General features: G+C 42.1%; 1 protein-coding gene across 1 annotated transcript in view; it reads left to right on the top strand.

The window, feature by feature from the left end:
- Positions 1–5,467: 5,467 nt before the first annotated feature.
- Positions 5,468–22,486, top strand: part of LOC130120377 (aryl hydrocarbon receptor-like) — a 45,746-nt gene continuing 28,727 nt past the window's right edge. Inside the window, exons 1-2 of the mRNA XM_056288924.1 lie at positions 5,468–5,976; positions 12,431–12,621. Coding sequence (XP_056144899.1) covers positions 5,873–5,976; positions 12,431–12,621 — 295 coding nt within the window. The 5' untranslated portion in view covers positions 5,468–5,872. The remainder of the gene's footprint in view (positions 5,977–12,430; positions 12,622–22,486) is intronic.

Raw genomic sequence — 22,486 nt, 5'->3', positions numbered from 1 at the left:
ACGCTTGCATTCTGGTGCATATGCGAGACAAAGACTGTGTATCCCAGGAGGTGCGGTACCACAAGTCCTGTTAGCACACAAGTCTACTGCAACAGCCACTGGGACCTCAGAAGAACAGTGAGTTATTCCATCATCAATTGATAATTAATAATTCCCTCACATTATTGCACATTTCAAAACTAAAGCATCGACCATCTACACAGTGGGTATATTGTCTGTCTGTAGACACAGTCTTAACTGCACAGATCTTGGCACAGTGACTCAACAGAGAGTCAGCCAGCTTTGCGGTGTTTAAAAAGCGTCTTAAGCTTTGGTTAAAATCAGCACAAACGTGTAATCACAAATAAATGTCCTTGCTTTAATAGTTTGCACATATTTTAGATTTCACTTAGGGGTTTTGTTTTACTTTTTATTCAGAGTAGTTACTATATTTTTCTTAGTCAGGAGCAGCCTAGGGTTCTGGCTGGAACCAGCCCAGGTACAACCTGACCGTAGACTGTGTGTAATTTATATTTCTTGCCATTGAATCGGCCAGATTGATTTTTATAGCTGTTGTCATAGTTTAGGTCAGATTGTTATTTATTGATGTTTCAGGTCAGTTTACTAATTATATTTATTGTTGCTGAACAGATGAAATCCATATTCATTATGTTGTTGTCATATAGGCCAGATTGCTATTTATATCCACCTTTTTAAATAGATCAAATTGTACTTATAACTTTTGAGATTGGTCTTCTGATGTATTGTCATGTTTTTATTTTGTCTTGATTGTTCTTTGTCTGCCTGTTCAATAGTTTTCTTATGTATTGTTGTGTTTTTACTTCTGTATTAATTGTTGTTTGTTTGCCTGCCCAGGGACTGCAGATGCAAATTAGCTGCCGGCTAACTCTGGTGCAATTGTAAAATTGTGCGTTGTCCCTGTCAAATAAACTAAACTAATACGATAAAGTGTGTAGTGGTACGTAAAGGTAGAAGAAACTAGAAATAATTTATTGCAAGGTAGGGAGTATTTGATCAACCACTTGCAATCAGATGTAGTTTCTACCTGAAGAACAAATTTAAAAAAAATTTCTCACATCACTTGGTCAATTGCTTTTGATTCAATTTGCTACTATTTATACTATATTCAAAATAGAAGCCATTGTGAAATAGTTATGGCACATTAAATAATATATCTTTTCCATTTTTTACGTGTTTTCTTTTCAGAAATGAGCCAACCTTCGATGCCAGCTACGAGACCTTCTGTGAGAGGATCATCCGCCATAGAGTAATTGTAAACCAAGAGGTGCTGACCCAGCTAAGAAGGATCTTTTTAAATCTTGTGAAAAAAAAACATGAAGATCGTGATGGTTCCAACTACAGGTAATGTAAATACCATGAGTTTCTTTGACAGCTTTGGGGGGGAAAAAATTATGCAGAACAATTGTTAATTTTTAGTTTTGTTTTTTTTCCTCCCAAAAATGGTAAAATAATTTAAAAAAAATATGGATTTCACATTTTGGGGCATTTTTATTTATTTTACATTTTGGGACATTTTGAAAATGTTTTTCATTTTCAGAATAGTGTTTTTCAAGCACAGATTTTACTGGCCCATGGTGCTCTGTTAGGGATGTGTTAACAACTGACTGCCTGACTAAATGACTGACTGAATGACGGAATGACTGACTGACGGACAATGCCTTGTGATGCCCTCGGCTGTGTCCGAGAAGCTCAAATATTTATTTGATAAGATAAAATTGACTGTCAATATGTTAAAAAAAAAAGTTAAATCGATTGCTAATATTTCAAAGATGATCATGTTCGAAATTCAATCTTTTGGTATCAATATGGCTTCAAACCTGACCTTGACCAGCTTGGCCAATTGCTTTGAATTTGCACAGGGTTATTTCAGACCCTGTAGTGGGTGGATCTCTACCAGGTCCATTTAGAAGTCAGCTGAGCATGGCCTTTTCGAGCGTTCATGTTTTATAACATGTAGAAGCTAATACATAGTGTATTTTATCTAAATTGGTTTTCAGTGTGAATATATCTTCATGTATACCCTTGTGATCATCTTTCACTGTACTTTTGTGTTGCAAGCAGGATAAATTGAAGAGGAGGTTGACCTGTGATTTCCCCCAGCTGGTGTTTCACTCCCAACAAGCGTAACATCTGTGAGATGTTTTTTGTTGACACGCTGTCTGCAGATAAGCTGAAAGACAGGCTACCTCACCCATCAGGCATGGAAACAACAGTCAGTTGAGGCAAGCCAAACTGAAAGTGACAGCAAGAACACCCCAAGTACAGCAGCTGGTCCGCAAAGGCCAACTTCAGGGGCCTCTATCAATACTACAGAGCACACAAAGACACTTTTTAGTGCGGCATTGATATTAAAGATGCTTCTATGTGACTCTCCCGGTATGATGTGGCTATGGCCGCCTACATCAGATGATTTAAATGTGACTGAAGCAAAATCTGCTGTGCCACTCGAACTGTACAATCTGATTTCTTGAATTATATGTGCAACTGAGGAAACACACTGGCCTGTTATGTTGATATTCCAGATGGTTTAAACCTAAAAATATCTATTTGTCAAGACACTGTCTATCTTTTGTATACGGGCTGGAGGCAGACACATATATCATTGTGTCTTGGTCTAAATTGTTCGCCTTCATCACAATTGAACCCACAACCTCAGCATTGTTAGCGCCATGCTCTGCCAACTGAATTACCGGAGCTACATTGTAATGAATGCAAAGAATAGATATCCTTTGACATTACCACATATTTAACCATATTTTGGGCTGATTTTGAGCTGTAATGCATCTATTGTAGAATTGTTTATTTTTGGAATTATTCAAAATTAAGGGGGTTGGGTAACATTTTAATAATAATAATAATAGATTTTATTTGTGGGCACCTTTTAGAGCACTCAAGGACACCTTACAGAACACAGTTAAAAAACAAGCAGCATTGTATCAGACAGCGTAAAATCAAAACAAAGCAGGGTGGACAATATAAAAGTGATACAACAGATAAGTATAAAATCACCATCTGCACAAAACTCAACGAATTTTAATTAATTTCAGCCATCTTGGGCCAAAGTGGGCATTTCTTTCTTCCTCTGATTACACAGTGGCTACTGAAAATGTTGATGTCTGATCAGTGTTTTACAAAATTGACCATGTGTATGTTTAATTTTGCTCGGTGCCAATCGCTGAAGTTGAAGTGTATTTTCTACAAATTTGTCATATTTCATATTCACACTTGATTATACTGATGCACCAGTACTTGTCTCAGATGTTGAGACATGGTACGGCTCCACATTACCGATGGTAACTTGAGCCTCTTTCAGTCCATTAGTGACAATCTTTGCTATGTCTTATTTGTTAAAGAACAAGCTCTTGCACAATCTGAATCTATACTCAAAAGAAAAAGTACTTCCTTTTCACAAGGTAACTAGAGCCTGCCTGGTATTTGAATTATTGACATGCTTAAAGCTGAGAACGTGAACATGATAGACAGTTGCTATAATGAAGTGCAACATGTTCAAGATAAGCGCTTGAGTTGACAAAGTGGAGATGGGTATTCTGGCAAAGTGAATGGGCTCTATGGGGAGTGTGGGCAACGCCTCTCAAATTGACTTTGAAATGTGGTGAAGTGAGGAAACATGGACCAGCTTCCCACCGACAGAAGATTTCCACTGGAGCACCACAGACGGCGCAATTGGCCATCAAAATGCAATAAGCCATAGCTTTTTATTAAGTTGTACTGCTTTGTCTACTTTAAGAACCTAGCTTTATTTGCCTTTGGTTAACCTCACATGCACTGGCCTCCCACAGGACCGTCTAGATGAAAAGTAGAAAAATTATGTTTTGCACATTCCAAATGGTCATTTGGTATGAAGTGGATATTCGGAAACTCCAGATGAGCATTTTGGAGATCAGCTATGCATATTATGCATATTAAAATACTAATTTTGGCGCTCTGTAATCAAATTTGAAGAGCCAACTGGCAAGTCGTATGGCAATAGCTCTGTTGAGTCATAGGCTCAAGAGACAAAGCCAAAGGAAGTTATTTTCGCTGAAATAAGGATTTCTGTTTTCAGAGAAGATAAACTTCAGTTTACACTGTGTGTTGAGCTTCAGCAACAACATTTCAGCAATACTGTGGTTAAATCTGTCAATTTAGTAACAAAGTACAAAGGGTTGACTTCCAACATAAATTGCTGAACCAACGTCATTTTGTTTTGGTTTTATTTTCCAAACAACAACTTCAAGGTTATCTCCTCTTAGACGGGGGGTTTACATTAAATGGGTTTTTTGGGGTTTTTTTAGGGAGCTGTTCCTTATCTGATGCGAGGGTCTAAGGACAGGATGTTGTGTTGCTGTAAAGCCCCTTGAGGCAAATGTGTAATTTGTGATATTGGGCTACACAAATAAAACCGACTTGACTTGATTCAGATTGTTACACAAGAAAACCGCTGTAAATCGTCCGGGTTGGTTTGAGCGACGCTGCGGTGGTAACCGCTGGGGGCGCCAAACACGTTTTTAATGGCGCCGAGTGGAGGGAGCCGATCAAACTTAACTGGATTTACATAGGCATAGTATATCTATATGACGGTCGTGGATATTAAATATTTTCTACAAAAAAACACAATGCCAAACTATAAATAGGTCCAATATCTTTGATTTAAAAAAAGTAGCCAAAATGCATTGATCAAAAATATTATAATTCTTTGAAGTCCTCCCACGTCAGCGTTGTTCTCTGTCGTGTAGAAAGGAAGAGTGAGGTCAGAAAGGTGCCCTGGTCCTTGTATGTATGCTTCTCTCACCTCCCACCTTCTTCCATTAAACTCCAAAAATGGATTCCATAAGCATGTTTGCATGGTGTATACACCATATACACACACACGCTATACTCTTGTTTGTGTGTGTGTGTGTGTGTGTGTGTGTGTGTGTGTGTGTGTGTGTGTGTGTGTGTGTGTGTGTGTGTGTGTGTGTGTGTGTGTGTGTGTGTGTGTGTGTGATTATGTTGGTATGGTGGGTCGGTGGTCTTAAACTTGCTACATTATCGTAGTCCTAATTTACAAAATGTCTCAGAGCAAACCACCCAAAGAACAGGCTACAGTGGGTTTCTGTTGAAGGTACCAGCCAGAATAACCACAGAACTCATAAATGTGCTTTGCTTTTAAAAAATCTTTGGCCGTCACAATTTTTACTTTTTCATTTTTTTACTTACTTTTTTAAAAACGTTATATATATATATATATTACTATAATTTATATTTTTATATATTATTTTAACTATAAATTATAATTATTTTACTTACTGTAACAGTCAGTAAGTCAACAGTTTGCCCCTGATGTAAACAGCAGGCTACACATGCGGCCCAACAGTCCGGTCCACCTTAAGAGACGCTCTGGCTGCGCGTATATGATTTCCTGAAAACGCCCCACTGCCAAAAACGATAGGCCCACTTTACCTGCGGTCCCAGAGAAGTGGGCTCACTTTGCACTCGGGCTCTGAGCGACCCTCGGTGACCAAGCAGCGTGGCTTATTTTAGAGCTGGACGTTCAACAAAAGGCAGAAACTTCTCGGGAGGCAAATCGGTGGCAATCACGAACTTCATCCTTGCAGGCTGAACGGAAAGTTTTTTTCCCCCATAACTTCGCTCCATAGCCGATCTCACGCCAACGCGCGCGCGCGCACACTCACGCACACACACACACACACACACACGTGTCGATCAAGGTCAACCGTGGCTGCTGGGAAGCTGTCAATACGCTACGGATCGGTTCTACCGCAGGACGGACTGCATGTTTTTGGGGTGAATTTGAAATTTGGACCCTATGGCTGACTGACCTCACGGACGCAGGCTTCAGCTGGAGAGAATGGATGTTACTCTTTTGTCAGTGAACAGTAAGCGAGGTGACACCATGTTGGGCAACCCTGGGATTTATGCTGTCAAGAAGCGGAAGAAGCCCATTCAAAAACCGTAAGATCCGCTTCACACTTGATCACGAACTGCCAACTGGTGTGTGTTGCACGCAGCGTGCGGTGCGCTGCGGTGCGGTGCGGGTGCTCTGTGTTTGTTGTATGTTCGCTTGCCTTCATGTGATCGCGGCTTTCTACGCTTTCAACTGCTTTAATCAGGGGTACCATCCGAGTCTAGTAACACGAACCAAATGCCTACGCAAACTACTTCATAAGACTGATTAAAAAGTACTAATATGGGTACGTTTTAGGCCATGATGGTCATACTCGATAAACATACTCGTTATTATTGGCCTACTACAAGTGTCAAAGGCCTATAATACTAATGAGGAAAATACTATAGTATTTTACTATACGTAGAACACTCCTGTGTCCTACGGTTTTTGCATCAACAGGCTGTTATGGACATGGCAGTCGTAAGCTTGAGAGACTCGGGAAGGAGGGGGGGGGATAGTCTGATGTATCTTGTTTTGGTTTGGGTCCTCCCCCCTCCCCCTCCCCCTCCCCCTCCGTGTGGGTCTGTGCCGGGTCACCTTAAGGACTCTCCGTGTGTAGTTTGGGCCCGGCTCCGAAATAAAACTCCTGCATTCATACACTCCGCTCTCACGCGATGCTTACATGAGGGCGGGGGATGAGAGAGGGGGGGGGGAGGCGGGGGAGGCGGGCCGGGCCGCTGGCTCCGGTCTGTGTTATTGTAATGTGATATGGTCTCCGTTCATTACCGGAGCACTTCTGCTCCTTTTCCTTTATGTTCGTCGACCTCCTCCTCCAGTCTGCGCTGCGGTGACACACACACACACGCATGGGGGCTGCGGGCATATGCCGGATCGACATATTGTTAAGAAAAAGTATTCGAAGACAGTGGGGGAGCCCCCCCTTTTTTTTAGACTGGGAGAGATGCCTCAAACTCACATAAACTGATATATATATAGGCAGAGAGAGAGAGAGAGCAGTTTATGAGTGTGTGTGCGTGTGTATATATACATATATAGAGAGAGCAGTTTATGAGTGTGTGTGCGTGTGCATATACATATAGAGAGAGCAGTTTATGAGCGTGTGTGTGTTTGTGTGTATATATATATTTAAATATATATATATGTATATGTATATGTATATGTGCATGCGCTGTCTCCACCGGAAGCGGCCACAAGCAGAATATTCCCGATTTAAACCCCCAAAATATAAAAAGGTGGCACGTGTGTCGACGTGTTTGGACCTGTGTGTGTGTGTGTGTGTGTGTGTGCGTGCGTGCGTGCGCGCGCGCGCGCGCTCTCCCTCTCTCTCTCTCTATAGGACTGAGATTTCCTGGACAGCCATCTGGGCACGGCTGTACACACAAAGACAGCATTGAGCGCGTCAGAGAAAAAGGCTGTGGTCACACAGAGGCATTCCAAGACATTTCTGTCCATTTAAGTTCTCTGTTTCACTTCCCGATTCCCCTTGTTTTGCTCAGTCTCACGCCATTTCATAATTTGAAGGAAAAAAAAGAAAAAGAAAGACAACTGATTAGCTGTGTAATGTGATACTAATGAAGGAAATGCTTATATTGTTGTCTAGGTCTTAGATCAGTTTCTTCCATGTTGTCCACGTACGCATCTGACTATTACACAATTAATACAGTGTAAGTAGTGTTAATTGTTCATGTGCATAATTTTCGTACCAGACCTTTGTGGTAATGTATATATATATATCCTAGGGATCATGGAACTCAGCGCAGGGAGGAAGTTGCGGGGTGTGTGTGTGTGCATATTTTACATGCATGAATGTCAGAAGTGAAAAGAAGGCATTTCATCCATTAGACGTCCCTTAACTGAATTTTCAGTCATAGGGCAATATTTCTTATGGCGTTTAAGGACTTAATCTGTTTTAGAGAGTAATGCAAGTTTCAATTAGAAAGGGTTAATGTGCCTTACTGATGTAAACATTATTTTTGGCCAGCAGAATGTAAAGGCATTAGTGTCTCAGCCAGAATGACATAGACACCCACCCGCCCTTCACAGTCACTAGCACATGCTAGCACTGTACACAGTCACTTGTGTACCGTGCACACACACACACACACACACACACACACACACACACACACACACATTGGAAAAGGCAAGGCAGAAAGCCAAAACAAACTTTCTGCACAATATCATATAGTGGTCTCTTGTTCTTTCGGCGGTCTTGTCCTTAGCAAAATCTTTTTTACCATTGATCTATTTTTAACCGTCTTCCAGTATTCCACAAGTATACATCCCTGCTGCAGCCTGGAATGAAAGGCATGTGTTGTTTATTTATACATTGCAACATCCTCAGCCCGTCTTATGTTTAAGTGTCACCTTCCAAACCATAGCTGTTTAACGGCAGCACCTGTGACAATTTAGCAGACTCTGTTTTTCAAGGTGGTTATTTATTGTTCTGGACAGCTGGCCCGCATCATCTGATCAAACTGAGCCCCTCGCCCTCTTTCAAACGCTTTATTTTGGAGTCAAACCCAGAAAAAGATTGTGAAGCGAGGGTCTGTCCAGCGTGGAGGAAGTAGGTAAATCCCTCTGCAGCCGTCAGTAGGATAGCTCAAGTGGAAGGAATTCTAAGAGTTCACCTTGGGATACGAGAACGAGGAAATACATTTCTCAGGGTTTACAGGGCAGCGAATATTGTCCAAAAAAAACAAACAAAAAAAAACAGCCCTTCTTTGTTGGCCATTCATCATTTTGGTGAGTCTTCGGTTGTGTTCGACGCAACAGAGAGACGGTTTGTATCTGTCTCCGTCTTTTCTCTTTCCCCCTCTTTCTAAAAGCACCCCGCAGGTCAGGGGCCTCCCCTTTCCAAACTCCCCTTAATGTGAATGTACTTTTTGTGTTTATCAACAGGCGAGCTTGTGTGTTTGAAAGCCTGCATTTTTTTGTAGTTTGTGAAATCCCTTCTAACTGGATGTGGCTTGTGGCAGATGTGCTGCCGTCTGAGCAGACAAAAGCATACCAGGGTTATTACAGAGCAACATGAGCCTCTCTGGGTCTGAGGCAGGGTCTCTGGGTTCAGACCCCTGTCTCCTTCCTCTTCTAAATAGGTCATCTCAGACAGTCAGAGGGATGAGCTTAATCCTTTCTCTCACAACAGACATCATGCCAGTGGGTCCTATGATCCATAGCGAGTCAAGGTGGAAAAAATGGCTCTGAATACTGGCTTTTGTCTGGCTAGGCATTGCTTGAAAGTGAGGTCAGCCCTGTTTGATTTCTGGGAAGGTACTGTTTGGGTCTGAGGTCCGGGAATTGAATTATGGCTGCATTCCCTGCAGGCTAATGGGCAGGACTTAGAAAATGCCTGTGATGAAGCACAGATTCTGTAATGAGGTAAAGGTGAAACATTTGTGATGTTAGTAGGAAAGGTGTAGTTTTACAGTTTGGAAGAGGAAATATTCCAGTGCTCAGATATTAAGCCATCCTTTTACAAAGGTTTGCATCCAAATATAAAGGTGTTATAAATGATGACAATTAGAAAGTAAAAGCCACCATCGGTTTTATTGGATTAGACTTTCTCTTATTCATTTGGAAACTGATGTTGCCCAAGTTGATATTAACTTGCCAGCGAGCTAACTTAGTTAACTAACTAGTTAGTTTGTTACCACTTGTGATCGGATCACCCAAGATGCATGTTAGTGCCAGATGTGAACAGGGCCTAAGTTACCTTAGCTAATGGTAAGTTGTACCGCCACATTGGAGCTCGACAACATGTTAGATAAGACAAACTTAACAAATATGACCTCAGTTTACATCAATACAACTGTAAAACTGTGTCAAGTTGAAAAATTAGCTATTTGTTGTTGACAACACAGTAACATTTAGGTAAATGGCTGAAATGGCTGCAAAGGACTGAAAAGGAAAGTGTCTGAAGGTGGATTGTGCTTGTCGTTAGCTAGCGAGCTAGCAGTCCTTATCTGTGTTTTTGCTTTGTTTATAGATTAATGTTGTTGTAAAGTGTTACTATATATATATCTTTTTTTAATATTTATGATTGAAGTTAGTCAGAATGTGTATATACTTAAACAACTTTAGCTCGGTAGCTAGCGTCGCCAAAATTAGCATTATAAAAACAATTTTTAGCTATCCTTAGCTAACGTAAAATTGGCCCTAGGGTGTGTGTGTGTGTGTGTGTGTGTGTGTGTGTGTGTGTGTGTGTGTGTGTGTGTGTGTGTGTCTGTGTCTGTGTGTGTGTGTGTGTGTGTGTGTGAGAGAGAGCGAGAGAGAGCCCTGAGATGGTCTGGTGGCTGTCCAGGGTGTCTCCCCACCTGCCGCCCAATGACTGCTGGGATAGGCTCCAGCATCCCCGCGACCCTGAGAGCAGGATAAAGTGGTTTGGATAATGGATGGATGGAAACTGATGTTGACTGTGTAGAATACCGCATGATAACTAAATCAGGTGTGTTTGACATTTATTTTAACGCTGTAAACAGTTTGTTTGCATTCACAACATTGGAGTAAAACAGCTATATTTTGAGGCATGACTTAAGTGGTAAAAAAAAACCCCAAAAAGTTCATTTGTTAAGATTTTGAATCTTGGCAAGAAAGAACTTAATTTTAACATACCTGAAACACCTGAAACTCAGATATTCTAACTCTATTTTCAGGATATCTCAGTCCTCTATGGTAAGATGGTGGGTTCATGCCATCTTTTAGAAGGCCTTTGCAGTTAAGAGGGTTGTTTCCTCAGGTGTAAAGTAGAAGTTTGATGACATGGCCATTTTGTCTCATCCCCATCTCTCCTTTCCAGCCTGGCCTGGGTCAGGACTTCTGCATGTGCGTCTCATTTGTTTGTAACGACATGAGCACCCTCGGAAACTTGTAAATTTGAATTTGGCCTTCAGCATGGGTGGTCTCAACTGACTTCATCAAATGCTGTCGCCCCTTGTTTTACATGGCGCTGTGAGCCCGGTGGAGCAAAGCCCACCATATCACGACAGCCTCCTTCATCTTATCACATTTGCAAAAGTGTTGTGTGTTGTGAATATGTCAGGTATGTTATGAAACTTTAGGAGAGACGTTCTTGCAAAGTTTAGTTTTCTGCCAATGCACGATAATAAATCTTTCAGCTATTTAATGCCTTCACGTTCTTTGTTAATTCATTGTATAAATAGTTGTTTTAATGAGTGAAAAGGATCATTTCCCTCATTATCTGCTGTCTTTACAATTAACGCAAAGCACTGACGCATGGTTCGAGGCGAGAAAAAGGTGATCCATGTCGGCTGATGTCATATTCCAGTTAAGTGTACGCTTACAGCTGCACTATCAACAAGGCCTTTCTATGCTCAGCTCTTCAAAGTGGGTCAGAGATTTGGCCCGCTGGCGTTTTTCGACTGTCTCGTCTGACTTGTACATCTCAGCAGGCTAATGATGGCTGATGATTCACATGGGCTGCCATGTTTGTTAATCACGTTTATGGCCGCCTCTTCCCTCACTCATCAGTTTCGGAGCCGTCGTTGAATCTCAGTGTAGCTCATATTTTATTAGCGTGTGTCATCTGGAACTGTGCAACAGATTTCATGGCCCCGGCCAGGAAGGATCAAAATCAGGCCTTGGTTCCCGAGATCTTTTTCTCAGCTCCGTGCAGTATGCCGTAGGATCAGGGAAGGGCTTTGTTCCTACATGCCCCATCGCAGTATTGTGACACTAGTTGCTCTACTCATGTGGTGGATTACTATCTTTTGAAATTTCTAGCATTGTGTATTTGTCACCCGTGTGATTACTCAACTTTGGTTGCACAATTTGCAAGCTTTTCTGATCTTAGTAGTTGATTCATTTGTTTTAGCTGATTTCAGACTTTTGCTTGCTTTGTACACTATGCGCAAAATGTTTATGTGGTATGTTGCCATAAGTTGATAATATCTAAATGTAAGTGTACCGTATAAAATATTTATTTATTTTTTTGATATTTCCCCCCCCTCTTTTTCTCCCCAATTGTACTTGGCCAATTACCCTATTTTCTTAGCTGTCCTGGTTGCTGTGCCACCCCCTCTGCCAATCCGGGGAGGGCTGCAGACTACCACATGCCTCCTCCCATACATGTGGAGTCGCCAGCCACTTCGTTTCACCTGGCAGTGAGGAGTTTCACCAGGGGGATGTAGTGCAAGGGAGGATCATGCTATTCCCCACAGTTACCCCCTCCCCCACGAACAGGCGCCCTGACTGACCAGAGGAGGCGCTAGTGCAGCAACCAGGACACATACCCACATCTGGCTTCCCACCCACAGACACGGCCAATTGTATCTTTAGGGACGCGGGGATTCGAACTGGCGATCCCTGTGTTGGTAGGCAACGAAATAGACTGCTACGCTACCCAGATACCCACAGTACACATTTTTTAGACAAAACACCAGTCTCATCACCTACCGTAATAATTTTGTTTTGCTGCCAACATTGCAAGATCTCCCCCAAAAATACAACAAGGTATGTATTTTCCCTTTTGACACACAGTAAGAACCTTCCGGGCATCGACGGAGTTACCAAGTCAAACCCTTCCAAGCGCCACAGGGATCGGCTGAATGGGGAGCTGGACCGGCTCACAGACCTCTTGCCCTTTTCAGAGGACGTTCGTTCCCGTCTGGACAAACTCTCCGTGCTCCGCCTCAGCGTGGGATACCTGAGGGTCAAGAACTTCTTCAGAGGTAAGCTCGACCTTCATCAGAGACTCCTTCTCCTCCAACACCAGCAAGTCTGAAGCGTCTGTTATTCCAGCTTCGTTGATTAATGATTGAGTAAAGGGGTTACGTGTCTGTTGATCGTTTTTCAACGCCTCCCTCTAACAGATACATTCGTTGTACTCTGTTTCAAAATAGTGAACGAAGACAACTTAATTGGGAGGTTGTTAAGGAGGTGCATGCAATATTTACTTCAAATGACTGACCTCTCGTGAAAGTTGATAATGGCTTTAAATGTGCAAAACGTTTATCTTCCTTTTTTAAAGCAAAGACAAACCTACTGCACTTTTGACTTGAGGCCTACCGATTTACTCACCAAACCTCCCATCATGCATTTCTTAATGACATTTTTAAGCAGAATTGAGACATTTTCAAGCCCGGTGACGGGCAAATAAGACCCCCAAAGAAATGAATTAATCTGGATTTTGCATCTGTTGCCTTCAAAAATATGAAACCAGTCCTGCCCTGTTTCTTTGTTTGCTAAACCTGACACACCCTCGTGTTGGAAGTCTCCAGGGGCTTTCTCCATACAGCCTGGTCACTTCTACACCTTGTCAAACATATTCAGTTACCTTACAGGGGGGACTTACTGGGGGGATTTCTACATTTCTAAAACATTTGGCACATTTGCTTTACGATAAAACGGGTTTCGGGTCTTGATCTGTGTTTTTTTTTTCTTGCGGAAGCTCAATCTAACTTTAAACCAGTGTTTGGAAAACATGAGTCATGGTGAACTAAAGCAAAATAAATACGCCAGAAAGAGTGTCAATTCAAAATGAGAAGTTCTGCCGTCTGGGCAAGTTCGACAGTGTCCACCAGTTCGGAGCCCGACTGTTAAGTGTAAGGAAAAGCCCATTGGAGGAGACATAAAACAATGCAGAGGAAAGACAAGGCCGAACAGGAATGCAAAGCATGCTGGAATCTGGTTTTAGGAAAGGGCTCATCCTCAAAACTCACAACTGTCCTCCCTGCACAATGCAGTCTACACCCACGTTAGTTTAGTGAAAAATGTACAAGATAATGAATACAAAATAATTCTCTCAACACTTGAATGAGGTCCATGTTACAGACAAGCGTGAGAAAATACAGTCAAATGATGTATTTAAGGGGCATTGTGGACTGAAACACACGTTGTTAACGGCACACTCCTCGAAATTACAGCCCGAAAGACTTTTCTGCTGACTATCGGGTCGAAAAAAAATGCAGTGAATTTATTATTCAATGGCTCAAAATGTTGATCATCCAGTCTGTGAACATGCTATCGCTTTCAGTTCGGTGCTGTGCACCCGTTTTGTTCAAACGGTGGATGTGTCCGCACAGAACGAGGCTCCGCTCGTGAAGAAAACGTGTTGAGTCATGTGAGTCATATGTGTGATTCATTCATGTAAAATCTCCACCTACTTGCTAGATATCGGTGAGTTAAAAGGACAGATGTTGGCTGAGTATGTTGCTGTGGCACCTCTGGGCTCACTGCCATGTCAGTAAATGTATTTGTCCACCTCCAGTTGTTGTCTGTGACATATTCATTGAATTTTGGTTAAATATGTAACATGCACTGTTGTGGTATCATAATGGTAAAGTACAGATTGCTCTTAACTAGTCATTCTGTTTCTTATTGCGACCGTTCCGCTGCAGACGAAACAGATGCAGGGTTTTAATGGGGGGCAGGGCACACACCACATAAATTTACGAGCTGTTAGAACTGGTTATTTAAATCATCTTGAGCTCTTTCGCTACACAGGAAATATCTCACGGTGGCAGAGCTCAAGGGTTTACTGACTTAAGAATGAACAGGTGGTGTCACGGACTTCAGACAAGGGATCACTCAGAGAACGTGGTGACATTCCCGGAGCCCTGCTGACTTTGCCCTTTGTTGTACCCTTTCACACATTTTTTTTTTCTTTTGCCATGGCGGAGAGATGAGCTGTCATGATGAACACACAGACAGCATGCAGACGTCTTACAAATGATCTTCTGTGGTCTTTGCGCACACATCCATGGACTACACAGCATGCCTTTACTGCAACCTGCTGATTCCTAATTCTGATTAACAGTCTTTGGTGGGGCAGTGGTTAGCACAGTCGCCTCACAGTAAGACGATCCTGGGTTCAAGCCCCGGGGTAGTCCAACCTTGGTGAGTCATCCCGGGTCGTCCTCTGTGCGGAGTTTGCATGGTATCCCCGTGACTGTGTGGGTTTCCTCCGGGGGCTCCGGTTTCCACCCACAGTCCAAAGACATGTACTAGGTCAGGTGAATTGGGCATGCTAAATTGTCCCTAGGTATGACTGTGTGTGTGTGTGTGTGTGTGGTGTGGGGGGGGCCCTGTAATGGCCTGGTGGCCTGTCTAGGGTGTCTCTCTGCCTGCCGCCCAATGACTGGAATTGCAGAGACATTTATGAAACAAAAAGATTTGTTATCCGTGTAATTCACACCCCGGCATGCAGGAATCATTTGATCACAAACTCTCTGTCACGTTCCCCCAAGTTTGAAGTGGATCAGTGAATATTCTGTAGTGTATGTATTATTTTCCACAACTACCTTTATGTTTCGTAGTTCTGTCTATTTTTACAGGTAGCTGCAGTCAGTAGTCTTCATTTGAAGGGGTTTACGTAGAGAATACCTCTGGAACTCAGATATATCAGGAATCAACCACCAAGGTCTCTTTTTCCATGCATGATTGGTGTATGCACTGGCGTTTAAATACAGATAGTACATGTGGAATGTCAGTGGAGTCCTGTCAGCCCCCTTCCAAACACCATTTTTTCACTGTTTATAAATGTGACAAGGGTTTGACAGTTCCCTTCCCTCCTGTTTTCCTCCTGGTACGGGTGTGGAGTCAAAGGTCAGAGGTTCACAGAGTCCAGGGAGATGTTCGCTATCTTAGCCTTCCCAGCATACCCCCACCCAATCTCTCCCGTCACCATTTCTTTCTCCCTTGCCCTTCCTTTAACCTCCTAGCTCTCTGGTGGTTGAAGGTCAAGTTCAACCCTGCAAAAACACTGCTGCCCGAATGTGGACCGCTGTGACGCCAACTTTCAGAGAAGCTGGAACGTTCTGATGAATGGAGATGTTTTCCTTTCAAGATATGGGTCACGCATTCTCCTTTTGACTCTTTGATAGGGTTCAGTGAGCCATGAGCAATGGCACACTTAGAATGATTTAAGTGAAATGATCATCTATGATGCTGTGTACTTAAGCGTTAACTGTACAAAGTTGCTGAGGAACCGGAACTGGATTAGAAAGGGTGACGGTAAATTTACGACTCTGGGGAAAATGTTCCTAGAAATGTGTTATATTGTCCATCCATCCATTACCCGAACTGCTTATCCTGCTCTCAAGGTCACGGGGATGCAGAGCTTATTCCAGCAGTCATTGGGCGGCAGGCGGGGAGACATCCTAGACAGGCCGCCAGGCCATCACAGGGCTCACACACACACACACACACACACACACACACACACACACACACACACACACACACACACACACACACACACACACACACACTCATATCTAGGGGCAATTTAGTATGGCCGATTCACCTAACCTACATGTCTTTGGACTGTGGGAGGAAACCGGAGCCCCCAGAGGAAACCCATGCAGATACAGGGGGAACATGCAAACTCCACACAGAGGACGACCCGGGATGACCCACCAAGGTTGGACTACCCTGGGGCTCGAACCCAGGACCTTCTTGCTGTGAGGTAACCACTGCGCCACCATGCTGCCCAGTGTTATATTGTCCTCTATTTTTTTAAGATTATTTTAGGGGATTTTTTTTTAAAATTATTATTAGATAGCAACAGTAGAGAGCCAGACAACACATGTGGGAGAGAGAGGGGTATGACATGCAACAAAGGTCAACGGTTGGAATCGAACTGTGACAGTTGTGATTATGTGGTCATGTGGCACGCACCGTAACTATTTGGCTACAGAGGTGCCCTGTTATGTATCCTTGTTGTATGTTGAAGTACTTCCCCTAAAATACCCTAGCACTTTTTTTCTGAATGACTTCCCCAGCTTTCTCTCTCTCTCTCTCGCTCTCTCTCTCTCTCACTCTGTCATGGCATTTGACTGCAGCAGGAATTAAACACCGTGAAACGACAATCTGTAATGAGTAGGGGTGGAAATCACATGTCATCTAATACTGCCCATGTGCATCCCCTCAACTCATGAATAATGCCTCTTTGTTAAAGCTCTATAGCCGGATCGAGTATTGCTTTCCAACTACTCAATTATTATTAAGGCCAGGGTATTGATTTATGCATGACATTCATGCAAACTGTGCAGTCAGCATGCCAAGCTATGAATGACTAATTTATCTCTCTGTCCATCTGTCTATCAGTCCATTTGTCTGTCTCTGTCATGTCCGTTCTTATTCCCAACTCGTCAAATACGGCAGCTTGGTTAGTGGCCTTGTGCTTCAAACTATGGCTTGAGGCCCCTTTAGCATCAGTTTTGTATGTGCAGGGCTGTTCTATAGATATCAGTGGTGTAGTGTTCCAGTCGAAAAAATAACCCAGTCACCAGAAAAAAATGTTGGCATTTTATGTTTCTACAAACCACAGATACATTGAAATGTCGACATTTCTGAACCAAAAATACGTTTCATATCAACATTTCAACTTACAGGTAATGTCGGTGGAGCCTGCATCCATGTCACATGACTGCAAGTTTCTGTCTCAGTGGAAAATGCAATATTTCAAGATAGTTTCAGCATTAACGTGTTTTAATAACACCTCTAGCAGGAAATGCACATTTATTTTCATAATCTTCAATCAGTGAATGTATATGATCTTTAGTTTGTTAGTTATTGCAAAGATTTTATTAGGTCTTGCCAGAAAATGAATGAAATGCAAAGTTCCTGACACTGAACACAGCCCCAAGTCAAGTCAAGTTAATTTTATTTGTATAGCCCGATATCACAAATCACAAATTTGCCTCAGGTGGCTTTGCAGCAATACAACATCCTGGCCTTAGACCCTTGCATTGGATAAGGAACAACTCCTTAACAAACCCCTTCAACAGGGAGAAAAAATAGGAAGAAATCTCAGGGAGAGCAACAGAGGAGGGATCTCTCTCCCAAGACGGACAACGTGCAATTGATGTTGTGTGTATAGAATAAAATGCAATTTATGGAATACAACATTGAAAGAGGATAACAGAATTATAATGGAATTATAAGATATATGATGAGGCGGATGTCAAGCAGTGTCCAGATGCCACCGGAGCAGCCTAGGACCTGAGCCACTTGATCACCATCATCATGGAGACCTGGAAGGACAGACTACACATGCACTTCGGGGAGGCTCACATCACACAATTCACATACACAGGAGAAAAGACAGGAAAATACATAACTCAGAGAGAGAGAAAAAAACGTGAGAGAGAAGAGAACATATACAATACTCAATAATCAAAACTCTATAGTCTTGTCAGCAGAACAGTGCTTGGTAAATTCATTGAGCAAGAAACGGACCTGGCATGCAGTACAGGTCATGAAGTAATTGTAGGTTAACACAAAAAGATGAGTTTCAAGTTTGGATTTGAAGAACTCAACAGACTGTGATTGTCTGACAGCAGCATGCAGATTATTCCATAAAAACAGGGCCTCAATAGAAAAGACCCTGCCACCAGCTGACTTCTTTTTAACTGTGGGTACACACAGGAGCCCTGTATTTTGAGAGCGAAGAGCTCGAGATGGAATATACAGCTTAAGGAGATCAGACAGGTATGATGGGGTAAGCCTATTTAGGATTTTATATGTCAGCAGAAGCACCTTGAAGTCTGATGTAACATGGACAGGAAGCAAATGAAGGGAGGCAAGGATTGGTGTAATATGCTCAAATTTGCCAGTTTTAGTTAGGATTCTAGCTGCAGCATTTTGCACCATCTGAAGACTTTTAGTACTAGAATGTGGCAGACCTGAAAACGGAACACTACAGTAATCAAGTCTGGATGAAACAAATGCATGTATTAGAGTCTCTGCGTCAGGCATGGAGAGGAAAGACTGAATTTTAGCTACTATGTTACGTAAGTGAAAAAAAGGCAGTCTTAGTGATTTCATTAATTTGCTTATCAAAGGAAAGGCTGGGATCAAAAGTAACCCTATCAGAAATCAGAGTTGTCGAGTGTTACTGTTACTTGATCAAATTCATGTCTGTGTTTACCAGGGCCAATGACCAACATCTCAGTTTTATCTGAATTTAAAAGCAGGAAAATTAGTGACATCTAATTTTTCACAGCAGCCAAGCTGGCCTCTACATTAGTCATTTGAGTATGATCATCAGCCCTTACTGGCACATATACATCTGATTATTATCCACATAGCAATGGAAATCTATTCCATGACAGAAAATAATTTGCCCAAGAGGTGAAATATAATGAGAGAAAAGTAGAGGGCCAAGAACTGATCCCTGAGATATGCCATATTTAACATCAGAGAATTTCATTGTAATATTATCGCAGATACACTGTGTTCTTCCAGATAAGTAGTATTCAAGCCAAGAGAGGGCTAAGCCAGAGACACCAAAATTGCAATTTATTCTGCCTAATAGTTATACGGGGATCAATGGTGTCAAAGGCTGCACTGAGGTCCAGAAGTAGAAGCACAGAGGTGGAATCAGAGTCCATAGCAAGTAGATCGTTCACCACTCTGGTCAGAGCAGTTTCAGTGTAGTGACAGGCCCTGAAAGCTGATTAAAAAGAGGTTCTTATAGATAGTTTTCTTCTATATGGGTTGAAAGTTGTTGATGCACAACTCTACTTTAGAAAAGAATGGAACATTAGAGACTGGTTGATAGTTTTAAGAGACCCTGGATCGAGGTGTGGTTTCTGAAATAGAGGTTTGACCACAGCTGTCTTAAAACTGCTGGGAACAATGCCAGTAGTAAGTGATAAATTAGTAATGTCTAGCATAGCAGGTCCCAGGAAAAGGCAGCGGTCTTTAAAAGGTTTTGCTGGTAAAGGATCAGGTAGGCAAGTAGCTGATTTAGAAGCTTACATGAGCTTGGTAAAAATATCAAGAGAGATAGTCTCAAAAGTTGTAAAAGAAGGACTATCAGTGACTCATTTTATAGATATGAATTTAGTAAGACAGGTACCAGGAGTAGCTGGAGTTGAAGAGCTAATTTTGTTTCTGATCTCATCAACCTTATTGCAGAGAACGTCTAGAAACTCATGGGCCATGAATGGTGAGTAGCTAAAAGACAGATGCTTTTTAGTAAATTTAGCTACAGTATCAAATAAACATCCTGGATTATGTTTATTAATATTGATTATTGATTGCGAGAGAGATCCGCCGCTTTCGCTGCAGATAGAGCACACTTGTATTTCAATAAAAACTCATGCCAAGATAGGTAAAAAAAACTTTGATTTTTAATTTTCGCCATTTACATTCCAGTCTCCCGCAGGCCCCGTTTTACAGCATGTCTCTTTGTTAAACCAGGGTGTAGGCCTCTTTAGTCACCTAGCTCTGGTAGTGAGACGTGTAACTGAATCGAAGAGACTAGAGAGGGCCACATTTCACTAGTGAGATTTTCAACAGAGTCTGTCTACAGTGAAAGGAGCCAAGACTTCAGGCAGTTGCGGCCCAAATGCAGCTACAGTGCACAGAACAATGTGGCAAGTGGCAATTACATCTGTGCCAACATTAACAGGACAGGCCAATGATGCTTAAAATTTAATGAGAAAATTACCTGACACAGCAGGTGTGGTTGGCAAGACAGTAAGTTCAGAAACAGCTATCCCTTTAGATAAAACCAAATCAAGGGTGTTACCATTACAATGAGTTGACTCTTGAACAAACTGAGCACACCCAAAAGTATTAACAAGCACCAAAAAGCTTTACTTAGAGGATCACCAGCCTTATTCAGATGAATATTGAAATCACCAAAAATTAGAATCTCACCTAAATGAGTAATAAGACCTGAGATAAGTTCTCCAAATTCTTCAAGAAATGGTGAGTAAGGGCCAGGAGGTAAATAGAGTATCACACTCTGGACTGAGTAGAGTCTGTTCGTGGCTGAGGGAGATGGACTTAGAATAAGAGCCTCAGAAGATTTGAATGTGGTTTCAAGTTTAGAAGTAAAATTGAAAATAGACTGAAATATTAAGGTGACCCCCCCCCACCTTGTTTAGAGGCCTGTGCTACATGGGCATAAGTATAGTTAGTTTGGGATGTTTCATTTAAGGGAAGAAAAACATTTGCTTTCAGCCATGTTTCACATAACCCAATCATATCAAAACTATGTCCAAGAATCCGATTATTTATTAGTAATGCTTTTGTAGACAGTGATCTGATATTTATGAAACCAAATTTAAGCATTATGTTAAAGTGATCTGTAGTGGGCAGAAATTTAGAGCTACCACTAGATGAAATATTAATTGGAATTAGACACCTTGTACCTTGCACCTTATTACTTGAAAATTTTGAAGACCTACGCATTGGACAATGTGTGCTCACACTTTTGATAACATTAGATGTTTGGTTCTGTAGATTATTAGGTGGTTCATTACACATTTCGCCACCACCAGTGGTAGGGATGATTATTAGATTATTGTGATTCACACATTTAGGAGAGGAGAGCTTGGGAGCAATACAGCAGGGAAGGGAGACGGTCTCAATGTTATAGACCAAGCTGTCAATCTGATAATCTATACTATGAGAAATTCCCTGACTAAACATATTAACTAAACTAATTGACTCCACATCCGCACTAGGATTACACCTAATCACCTGCAGCCTGCTGAATGAAAAGTCCCTAGTGTCAAACTACACATAGACAGCTATCTATATTGCTGTACATCATTACCCCTCACAGGTAAGAGACCAGAGACAATTAATCCTGACACATCTTTCTGGCCAACTCAAGCATCCTGACTAGGCTGGTTTTTGTGATCTGTGATTGCTTCATCCTAGCATTATTGGTCAGTAATCAGGAACATTTATTTGTCAATGCTGACATAAATAACAATGTTGCTGAAAGTAGTGGTGCTGTGTGCCTGAGTTCCATGTTTCTCCCTCCGTGATGCCAGCACCCTAAGATTATCCTCTATGTCGGAGACTCTGGCCCTGAGTAAACAGTGAACCAAGGCTGGTGAAGCTAATCTGATATTGCAGGTAATGGAGTCACCTATCACTAGCATGCGTTGCTTTGCTCTGTCGGCTGGTAGGAATACTAGCAGGGCTGGTAAGAGGCTAAAACCGGTTTGCATTTGGGAGAGGTGACTGCAGACCAGGCCACACGACTGGTGGCTTGCTCTTGCGAGGCCTTCCCACGCCAGTAAACAGAGACAAACTCCGCCACATCTGCCGACGAGGCTGAGCTCATGCTAACAATAGCAGGTCTGCTGTCAGGCCCGGGGCTAAGGCTATCTGGAGTGCCTGTCATGTCTAACATAAGCCTAGCCAAAAGAAGCTGCTCTAACTCATGGACATGTCTCTCTAGTAGAGACAACCTATATATAACTGCGGAACAGTCGGAAACGTTGCATTCAAACAATTTTCTGGTGAAACCTGAAAGAATCTTCATAATGACCTACAAACTAAAGATCAGATACATTCGCTGAACAAAGATTATGAAAGTAAAATGCACATTTCTCACTAGAAATGTTATGAAAATCAATTTTAATGGCTAAACGATCTTAAAATGTTGCATTTTCCACTGAGCATGAATGGAATATCAGCCATTTTTTGTTCTCAGTGAAACTTGACAGTCATGAGACATGCGGGCTCCACTGACATTGCCAATAAGTTGAAATGTTGATGTGAAATGTATTTTTGGATAAGAAACATCAAGATTTTAACATCCATGGTTTGCAGAAATGTGAA

The sequence above is a fragment of the Lampris incognitus genome, chromosome 11, assembly GCF_029633865.1.
Source record: "Lampris incognitus isolate fLamInc1 chromosome 11, fLamInc1.hap2, whole genome shotgun sequence".
NCBI classification, from domain to species: Eukaryota; Metazoa; Chordata; class Actinopteri; order Lampriformes; family Lampridae; genus Lampris; species Lampris incognitus.
The sequence above is the reverse complement of the archived record's forward strand: the minus strand, read 5'-3'. Positions and strand labels throughout refer to the sequence as shown.